This window comes from Anabrus simplex, chromosome 1, assembly GCF_040414725.1.
Source record: "Anabrus simplex isolate iqAnaSimp1 chromosome 1, ASM4041472v1, whole genome shotgun sequence".
Taxonomy (NCBI): domain Eukaryota; kingdom Metazoa; phylum Arthropoda; class Insecta; order Orthoptera; family Tettigoniidae; genus Anabrus; species Anabrus simplex.
The window spans coordinates 481,677,902-481,689,337 of record NC_090265.1 but is presented as its reverse complement, the minus strand read 5'-3'; the positions used below and the strand labels follow the sequence as shown (position 1 = coordinate 481,689,337).

General features: G+C 39.3%; 1 protein-coding gene across 2 annotated transcripts in view; it reads left to right on the top strand.

The window, feature by feature from the left end:
- The first annotated feature begins 856 nt into the window (after positions 1 to 856).
- LOC136856979 (beta-1,3-glucan-binding protein) overlaps positions 857 to 11,436 on the top strand; it is a 118,395-nt gene continuing 107,815 nt past the window's right edge. For both annotated transcript variants that reach the window (XR_010858491.2, XM_067135301.2), the window contains exons 1-2: positions 857 to 982; positions 9,463 to 9,647. Coding sequence is in view for 1 of the 2 variants with exons in the window: in XM_067135301.2 (XP_066991402.2) it covers positions 877 to 982; positions 9,463 to 9,647 (291 nt within the window). In the remaining variant the exon portion in view is untranslated. The remainder of the gene's footprint in view (positions 983 to 9,462; positions 9,648 to 11,436) is intronic.

The following is an 11,436-nucleotide window of genomic DNA, read 5'->3' as shown; positions in this document are numbered from 1 at the left end:
GAAATGTTATGATTATAGTTGGAAAAATCGGAACCTGCTGGATGCAATCAGAAAACTATGACTGGTACAGTATGTTAAAGGATGTAAAAAAAAAAAAAAAAAAAAAAAATCGTTCCTTGTTTGTAAGCCCTACGTAGGTTTTATTTATTCTTCTCAACTGAATCCAACATCAATTCAGAAAAGTTGTCCCTCTTTCACTTGTCATTTTAGGCCTACACGGCAATCCTGTTACGATGGCCCAAACCTTTTTCACGTAACGACGATAACAGCAACAGGACTACTCTCAATAAAACGAAGAGTCGCTAGGAATTAGTATCACCGAGCTCGATAGCTGCAGTCGCCTAAGTGCGGCCAGTATCCAGTAATCGGGAGATAGTGGGTTCGAACCCCACTGTCGGCAGCCCTGAAAATGTTTTTCCGTGGCTTCCTATTTTCACACCAGGCAAATGCTGGGCCTGTACCTTAGTTAAGGCCACGGCCGCTTCCTTCCCATTCCTAGGCCTTTCCTATCCCATCGTTGCCATAAGACATATCTGTGTCGGTGCGACGTAAAGCAAATAGCAAAAAAAGAAAAGAATTAATATCCGACAACTCTTTTGAAAATAAAGCAGCCTAGCAATTTTCCTTACATTTATACTCCCGGATGACCATAACACCACTGATGTAACTTTCCAGGAATAAATTAGGTAGTCGTTTCAGACAATGTACTTCCCGAGAAAAACGAAAACATACTGTACAGTTGAAATTCCTAATGACTTTCACGAAGGGATAGCTATTCTGGGTTTTCTCGATGACATCACCTGAAGTACCTATAAAAGACGGTTGGTGGGGACAGCGGTACGGTACTGTAGTTCGGTTCAGTTCATTCCGCGCGCGATGTGGTGGAGTTTGTTTATCCTGGGTCTGTGTTGCCTATCCCCGTCAGTAGAGGCAGGAGGTCTTTTTGGCGGATCTCTGGGTATCTTAAACACCGCCACTCAAGGTAAGAGTTGAGTCTGTTAAATAAAGACGTCTAATTTGCGCTACCGTGACTAGTTCAGTGAGTATGTAGGACTACAGTGGTCTTTGGATTCATGGGCCTAGGCAAGCACTGTCCTAAACGTTGGTGATATCATCTAAAATTTATAACAAATACTGTCTACAACATCCAACTCTTTGGAAATAATTTAAGAAAAGACTAGGTAAACAAAGGGTACAAAGTCCACCTGGGCGACTCCCATAAATGCAGACCAGTGGTGATTGATCGACTGAATGATTGAGTAATTGATTGATTGATTGATTGATTGATTGATTGATTGATTGATTGATTGATTGAACCCATATCTCCAGGTTTCCAAATTCATTTTTAAAATACGGTACATTTGTAAAATACATTTTCTGCCCTTCAGCTGAAGTACCAGTAAATAAATAGTGAACATTATTAAGATACGGAACGTAGATTTTAGGCCAACGTTCAATTTTGAATCTCTAACATGTGTGTGTCCAATCATTGTCCCGTTTCTCAGCAAGTTGGGGCATGAAGTGAGATGAATCTTCGGAGCGAGTTTTTACGATCGAATGCCCTTTCTGACCTCAACCTCATCAGAGGAGTCGATGATATGAAATGAATGACGTGATATATGATAATAGGAAGGGAGAGGGTAAAACCTGATGACGGCACGTAACCTACTCTTGTCGAATAGCATCAAGACTTAACGTGTCCTGTTCCATGGCTAAATGGTTAGCGTGCTGGTCTTTGGTCACCGAGGTCACGGGTTCGATTCTTGGCAGGGTCGGGAATTTTAACTGTCATTGGTTAATTTCGCCGGCACGGGGACTTCATCCTTATCACGGCGCGCAGGTCGCCTGCGGACGTCAAATCAAAAGACCTGCACCTGGCGAGCCGAACGAACATGTCCTCGGACAGTCCCGGCACTAAAAGCCATTCGCCATTTCATTTCAAGGCTTAACGTCTCCATCTGACGGAAGAATTGCCGTCAACAGCGTTCGATTCACTTTGTACGAACACTATGGAGAAGATTGGAACTGACCCCAGGCTTTCGGTACCGTACACAATCTAGCGATTAGAAACTGTATACCACCACCTCTCCTACCCTGCTGGCCAAGATTCTAGTGATGGCTGGGCTGAGTGTCTCAGACGGTTGAAGCACTGGCCTTCTGACCTCAACTTGGCAAGTTTGATCCTGCCTTGGTCCATTGGTATTTGAAGGTGCTCAAATATGCCAGCCTTGTGTTAGTTGATTTACTGGCATGTAAAAGAACTCCCGCAGGTCTAAATTCCGGCACCTTAGCGTCTCCGAAAACCGAAAGAGTAGTTAGTGGGACGTAAACTGTTGTTATGATGATGATGATGATGATGATAACTATTATTATTATTATTATTATTATTATTATTATTATTATTATTATTATTATTATTATTATTATTATTAAAATACAGATAGTAAAGTTTTTCAACCAACAAGACTTAAATCAGCTAACCATGGTGTCTGACCATAATTATAGACTTGATATCTTAATTATGGCGCCAGCCAGCCTACAATCTCTAACACAGTGAAACAAAATAATATCTTTAAAAATCCCAGTTCGTATATCACAGATGTAGACATCAATCACCAAGAATTTAAGTTTTCAGTACCTCTATAACTAAGAAAATACCAATACTGAACATTAATTTGTTATACCACGGCACCACCATGCATATGCCTGTATCAGGATGATAACTTTTTCAGAGTCTCAGACAATTCTTTATGAACACTAGTCATCATATGCAAATGTAGATACTGTAGTAACACAGATTCGCAAAGAGATTCCACACATTCATGAAACAACATATTTTTCTCATAATATCGTACCACTGTACAGCTTTGAAATGTGGTGTTGGTGTGATGTGAGGCAAAATAACTTTCCACTCTTATCAGAGGAGAAAGAGGTTCTACAGTTTGATAAATATATATTTTGTCTAAAGAAAAAGACAATAGGCATTATGAAAGGTGTGAAAATGAAGGACTACCAGGGGCTCACCAACATAATGCTGCCGGGGCCAGATACGAACAAGTGTTGACCAGTTGAGTCAGACAGGAAAGGTGAAAGAGAGGAGCGTTAGCATGTGAGTCATATATAACACACAGGAAATTTTTGCTCCCGAGCTACATGAAGTGTATACACTGTCTGACAAAACAATTGTAGCACCCACAAGGGAGGAGGAAACAAAATGAAACTTTACATGTTGAGAGGGTATGTGATGTTATTTCAGTAATTACAAAATTGACTCAAATTTACAAAGAACTTGGCAGTACGAACCCACTCATCAGTATGACGTTGCACCCCCTTTAGTGTGGATGATTGCACTGATTCGGTTGGGAATGGTGTCATAAAGCAGTTCTATCCTCTCCTGAGGCAAACTGGTCCACAACTGTTATAACTAATCCTTTATATCCAGGATACTGGCACTGGGACAGAGTTGACATCTAAGCTGGTCCCACACATGTTCTTTCGGGGACAGATCTGGGGATTTTGTTGGCCATGGGAGTACCTCAACATCACGCAGACAGTTCATAGAGACAAGTGATATAAATGTTGATTCCTATAGGGAACCTGAAACATTTGTCCCAAATGAGTAAATCAACATCTATATCATCTGATGGCCAGGCAGGCATCAATTTTTAGTAATGATACAAAGTCTCTCGTAGTGCACTGGCACAGCCAGTGGCTCCAAGTAGCCTATGCAGTGGCCTCCGTGGTATGCACTAGCCATGTGTCTTGGTGGGTGTGCTGTTTACCAACTGATGAGCCCAACTTAGCACACTGGGGCGAAACACTGGCAACCAGGAATGAGTTAGCTGGAAAATTTGTAATGTCCAATAACGGACCATTTATACTGGCATCATAGAGACAAGTGTCGTGTGTGTTACGAGCATTGGCCTCTTAAAAATGACACCACAATACTGTCACATGAGGACGCAGGATGTCTATGATGTACCGTTGTGCTCTCAGAGTTCCCTCTGAAGTCATACCCGATAGCTCCCCACACCATAATGCCAGGAGAAACACCACTGTGCCTCTCCAAAACATTGGAAGAATGGGACCTCTCCCCAGGTTGCCACCATACTCACAGACAATGGTCATCCTGGGTTGTACAGATCTATGATTCATCGCTGAACACAATGTGACTCCATTCATCAGCAATCCATGCTTCCCGATCATGGCACCACTTCAGATGCAGCCATTTGTGTGGTGGTGTTAAGGACAGCCTACACATGGGATGGTAATGCCCTAGTTTGGCTGCTGCTGGTCTTTGATCAATGGTGCAAGATGACACAGAATGTTGCAGGGAGTCCATTACTTGTTCCTGGAAGGCAGGCGCAGATGTGGAGGGATTACAATGTGCTTGGTGCACAGTACAATGATCCTCCCTTGTGGAGGTCAGATGTGGTCACCCGGAACCTTGACAACGAATATGCCTGCCTTCACATTCCCATGCAGTCCAGCGCAAGGCCACTGTCATATCTGATGCCCCACAAATCTGGATATTGCATGATTTAACCAATTGGCCAAATGGAGACCCAGAATGAGGCCCCTTTCAAACTCTGTCAGGTGCAGATAATGCTGTCTCACATGAGTACACAGCATCTCTGTCTCCTTCATAGTCATCACTCACCATCTAATGTGTTCACACCCCTTATATATCCTACCAGGCTTGGTGACAATACCTAACACAAACAACACTAATGCATGATACTGTATAGGCTTTTGGGCTTATGCCGTGTCAAGAAAATAAGGTGAATTTCTTTACATTTCGCAGAGAACTGTGCTCTGTGTCATCAGAAGAAATCTCGACTGTCCATGAGAAAGGCTTTCTCGTGGACAGTCAAATGGAATGGAAGTATGATTTCATTTGATCAGAGACATCTATGAATGATTTTGAATGGTTTTAGTCGATTACCGTTACCGGCTTCTTCTTTGGTCCTCCTCTAGTTTGTACTCTCAAAGAGGAATTCTATAGAAATTCACTTCACACATAACTGATTGGTAATACAAATCTTAAAGGTAAACATTGAAAAACTATCAAGGCAATGCTGGGTACTATAGCTAGTTTATTATAAAACAGAATGTTTCTTTCTTTGTTTGTCTCGAATGGACTCAAAAACTACTGGATTGATTTTGCTGAAAATTTCACAATTTGTTCTTATTACTCATGAGAGGGTTTAGGAAGTGGTTTGAATGAAATCCGATAGGTAGTTTTTTATGATGAGTAATTTTATGTAATTAATTTAATTACAAAGCCGCACCAAGATTTGGATCAACCTTGATGGACAAACTGCGATTTGCTCTGTATCATGATAGTCCAGTAAGAAATGCTGTGTATAAGGATGGGAACATGCCACCATGTTCTATTAAGCACCTTTCTTGTTAGGAAGTTCATGACCATGGCTGTATATAGGAGGATGGGAACATGCTGCGATGTTTTATCAAGTACGTGTCTTACTAAGAAGTTCATGTAACTAGGCAAATCATTGCCTGTTATTTGGAAATAGCAATCTGCCATGACTGTGATCTACTTCCCAGACAATCTGGACCAATTTTGCTGAAAATTTCACAATATTTTTTCTTATTACCCCTGAGAGTTCGAATTGTTTGAATGAAATCTGATTAGTAGTTTTTTTACGATAAGTAATTTGGATCGACCTTAATGGACAGATTGTCACTATGCAACATCAACTTACTCTATATCATGATAATCCAAGGGCAAAAGACAAACTTTAACGTGAAACTAAATAATTTCAAAATTATACTAAACACATAACAATAACACTAAATCTACAAAGAGGTTGTAAAATATTAAACAACGTCACAATAAAGAAACCTAAAAACGTTCACTTCATACCTGTAACACAAATCCTAAAATTGATGCTTGTTGCTTGTTGTTTTAAGGGGTCTAACATCGAAGGTCATCGGCCCTAATCCTAAAATTAAACATTAAAAAAGTACTGGAGCATGTATGTATGTATGTATGTATGTATGTGGGTTTGTTCCATATCTCCTCTCAAATCACTGGACCGATTTCAACAAAACTTGGTACACTTCTGATTTACTAACAGGAGACAAACCCTGTGGGGGTGGTGGGACAGGGTGAGACACAAAAATAATCAAAAGTAGTGTCCCCAAGACACCCCTAGAACCCCAAGGGGAGGGGATGAAATACAAAAACCAAAAACAACCAATATTAGTTTTGAATCAATAGTGTTCAAGGTCACTGAGATGAATGGTGTCATTCTGGATATCATTCAAGTCCAAGTTCAGCCCCAATGGGAATGGGGGTTAGAAGGGGTGTAAAAGAATGTCCAAAATGACCAAGATTATGAATGTATATGTTCCAGCATAGCTCTCGACTGAACTTGGTATACACATGACTTACTATTTCAAAAATATACCGAGGCAGTAAGACACCTCTAGGTTTGGGGGATGAGTTGCGGGTGACATGTACAAATAATAAAAACTACCAATATCAGTGTCGAATCCATAGTTTTCGGGGTCTTTTAGATGAATAGTGACAATCCAGACACCATTTGAGTCCATGTTCAGCTCCCATGAGCATGGGGGTGAGAAGAGGTGAAAAAGAAAATGCCCAGAATGACCGATATGATAGTGTATTTGTGTTATGTTCCAGCATAGCTCTCAACCATACATGGTAAACATATGACTCACTATCACGAAGAAATACTGTGGGGGGAGGGGGAACAACCCTGGATGAGGGGGTGGGGAGGGGTTAACATGTAAATCTAATAAAAGACGACCAATATTAGTGCTGAATCAATAGTTTTCGGGGTCGCTGAGATGAATTGTGACACTCTGCATGCCATTTAAGTCGAAGTTCAGCCTCCATAACAATAACTCTAAAACTTCAAAATCATTTGCAAAATATCAGTCGTCACAATAATGAACTCTACAAAAATTCACTTCATACATAATTAACAGTTAATAAAAAGCCTAAAAGTAAACATTCAATAAAGTACCCAGGCAGCACCAGGTAATATAAAAAAGCAAAGCAATCTCCATACAGGCCATGGAGGCCCTGGGAGTGGTGAAAGATAAAGGCTTCCACTATTTATAACCTCAGCACTTGATGGGGTAGAGTGGTTAGCTCTAAGCCCGGCCACCTTTGCCCCCCAGAAATTAACCTGGTACTCATTTTTGGTGTTGGCTGAGTGAACCTCAGGGCCATATGCACCTCCGGAAGTGGAAATCTCATTTCTTAAATTTTACAACTTCCTGACGGGGATTCGAACCCACGTCCTTTCAGGCGAACCAAGTACGCCTTTACCACCTCGGCCAGGCAGCCCCTTACCAGGTAATATAGCTAGTGGCAAATAAAAATGGTATGATTCTGTAAAACACGAGAAAGCCATCAAAAGAAGCCTAAAAACAAAACAAAAACATTATAAAAAGCAACAAATTGATATTCATTCCATTTTAAAGTGATATTTCCTTAAGCATAATAGTGGTCTTGTGTGCATCCCTACATCAAATACAAGGGCTGTTTTTTAATTTTTATTTTAAGTTCAGATGTATTAGATGTGTTGAGATAACAAGATGATTTTATTACCAATTGATTTGTACATTCTTACTTATTTTTCTACATAGTCACAATGAAGGTTGAGGCATTTGTCATAATGAGAAACCAGCATTTCTATACCCTCTGCAAAGAAGCCTGCTGCCAGTCTATGCCAAAGTTTACTGTGAGACCCTACGTCGCCTCCGGAGAGCGATAAAAAACAAACGAAGAGGCATGCTCTCATCTGGCATGGTTCTGATCCATGACAACGCACAACCGCATAGAGCCAATGTGACAAAAAAACTTCTCCGAAAGTTCAAGTTGGAAGTCTTTGACCGGTCACCTTACAGTCCTGAACTAGCACCCAGTGACTCTCACCTCTTTCAAGAAATGAAGGCGTGGTTAGGGGAACAATGCTTCGCTACCAACAAAGAGCTTTAAGACGCTGTAAGGACCTACCTGAGCTCACTGTCAGCAGACTTATTTGCAGAGGGTATAGGAAAGCTGGTCTCTCGTTATGACAAATGCCTCAACCATCATGGTGAGTATGTAGAAAAATAAGTAAGAATGTACAAATCTTTTGGTAATAAAATCATCTAGTTATCTCAATACGTCTATTATTTATGGTCTATCAGAACTTGAAAAAAAAAATCAGCCCTTGTAAATTTTAAAATAATTTTTGGTTTGAACTGTGGTCATGTTTTTTAAAGAATACTGACAGTTCTCTAACAGTTTTTTTGAGAGTGTCTATTAAAGTTAATATAACCCACCATCTATAGATGGTTGCTGAAGCTCCAACATGTATTTGCTACATACTGTGATTTGTATCTGCTGTCAATACTATAGTCAACAGAATGACTAACTAAACTCTTAATTAAATGAAGCCCATCACTTTGCTGTTATGTAAGGAGGGTTATATATGTTTTATAAATGTGGATAGGGAAGGATGCCAGCTCCGTGGTGTAGGGGTAGCATGCCCGCTTCTTGCCCGGAAGCTCCGGGTTCAATTACCGGCCAGGTCAGGGAATTTTCTCTCGACCTGAGTGCCGGTTCGAGGTCCACTCAGCCTACGTGATTAGAATTGAGGAGCTATCTGATGGTGAGATGGCGGCCCCGGTCTCGAAAGCCCAGAATAATGGCCGAGAGGATGCGTCGTGCTGATCACACAGCCCCTCATAATCTGCAGATCTTCGGGCTGAGCAGCGATCACTGGGCAGACCAAAGCCCTTTCAAGGGTGTTAAGTGCCATGGGGTTTGGTTTTTTTTGTTTTGTTTTGGATAGGGAATAATAATAATAATAATAATAATAATAATAATAATAATAATAATAATAATAATAATAATAATAATAATAATAATAATAGTAATAATAATAATAATTTGATGTTTCACTAACTTCTTTTACGGATTTTGGCGACAATGAGATGCTAGAAGGTAGTCCCATGGGGGTTCCATTACATGCCAGTGAATCTACCGACATGGACTTGCACATTTGAGCTACTTCAAATACCACCAGACAGAGCCGGGATTGAGCCTGCCTTCTTTAAAATAATATTGTCTTAGGATTTTGCCACAAATGATCTTTGCTCCAATACGGCTGATGATGACCCCTAGATGGGTCGAAACTAGTACCGTATAATTTTGTAATTTTGTGAATATATTGTATTGAAAAGGTGGAAACATTTAAGTTATTATTATTATTACTTATATATTGTTCAATACAGACCAAAAACATGAAATTCATAACCATCAATAGCCAGTAGTGAACCACTCAGCCTAGAAGAAATTTGAGGAAGTAAAGAATTATGACCACTCACCATAAGGTGCTAAGTGTTAAATCCTTCACTTGACATTGTTTTGCAGTACTCTATGTGTAATATAACAATTATTGTTTTTTACTTCTACAGGACTTTCAGATCATTCAAGAGTCTCCAAACAAAAGCAATCAACCAACATTAATCAGCCATCCAGTTCAGACATCTCAGGACTTGTAATTGGAGAACATTTGTCAAGGCCACCTGTCCTCCAGAAAACAAGTGATACTCTTAATATCCTAAATGTTAATACTAAAGCTGGTATACCCCTTACTAAGGTAAGAATCATATATTTTTCTCAATGATCACAAACAGACTACAGACATGCTTTAAAAAAAAGTTGAACAGACATCATCATCATAATCATCACTGCATTATTAAATAAATCAACACTTGCCCTCCTTCAGTATTTATGAGACGAGATTTTACATTTTCGACTCACAGGGGTTATCTTGTTGTAAATTAGAGTTTTAAACTTAAACATTAAATAGATATTAAGGAGTTAATTATATCAATATGTTGTTTTATATTGTTATATCTCCAAGTTTTTCTTTACTTATTATGCAGCTGATGATGGTGCCTAAATGAGTGCTGAAACTAGTTCTGCAATAAAATATATGTTGTAAAAACCATCTAATAACAGTGTATTTGTATTGAACAAGGTGGAACCTACAAGATTTTTATTTCAATTGTGCATACTGTCCATCTTTCTATTCTTCTTGTACTGTCCTCTTTCTATTTAAATTCTGGACCGCTTGTGCGACTACGTAAACACTTCCTGCTCTTCCAAAGCCTATTATTATACACATTATTATATCCCTAACCCACTAAGTTATAAGACCATATCTTTCACTTTTCTTGAACATAATTTTTTGACTGCACTGAAATACTTGTTCGAGTTTCCTCCAATGTTCCACTATTTAGATATGCATGCTAAAATTTTTTGTTTGTCACTTTGCCTGCACATCTCTTGCTGCTTAGTACTTAGGAACTTTTCCCTTAACTTTTCTGTTTCCTTACAGTAACCAACTATATGTAGGTCATCAGCCTTATTCCCACACAAAATACATTGTGAATTTTCTTTATTTCTAATCCATCCCTTATTTTTGTATAGCTCCATGAGCCACCATAGTAAACCCCCTTTCATCCTTCTTTCCCTATATCTTATATTTATTTTGGAGACTTGAAACACCTTATAAAATAGACTAAGTGAACCTCTATTCCTGCATTCTTCTATGTGTCTTTGTATTTGTATATCTTTCATTCTCACTGTCAGCGCTCTCTGGCTACTACTACCCTTTCCCTTCCATATCTCAAACCAAATATAACCCATTCCCACATTCTCGACATTGGTTTGAAGTTTTGACAACTAACTCTCCATACCCATACCTTTCAATTGTTGTTTGTAAGCTTCTTGCAGCACTAAGCCTCCCTCCACTCTTTTCAGTCACATCCAATAGTTCAATACTCTTTTAACGCATTCCACTTCTAAATACTTTCCACATATTAAGATCACCCCAACATTCACTGTACACTTTGGTAATCTCATAATTGTCTTACTAAATTTGCATATAATTTGATTTAAAATCTCCCTTTTTCCTTCTAGTCCCCATAATCCTGCCCCATATAATACTTTGCTTAGCACTATTGTCTTTAACACTAGTCCCAATATCTTATAATTTATCCTCGGGAATTTTGCCTCGAAAATTTTAACCACAGAGAGGTTGCAATCCCTCTCTATTTATCTCTTTTAATATGATCTTCCCATCCTCCTCTTCTGTTTATCAGCTCTCCTAGACATTCTAATTTATCCATTTCTTCTATGCTCTCTCCCTGTATCATCAATTTCCTTCCTTTTTCCTCCTCCTATTCTTACGTATAATTAACACTTTTGATTTATTACTATTAATTTTTAGTGCCAATTTCCTTGCATATTCTGACAACTCATTCAAACTTTTCTGTAATCCCCCTCCTGTTAAAGCCATTAGAATTACATTGTCAGCAAATATCAATCCTGGGATCTCTAGTCTGTGTACTATCAGCACTGCCCAATTTTCTTCTCTGTGC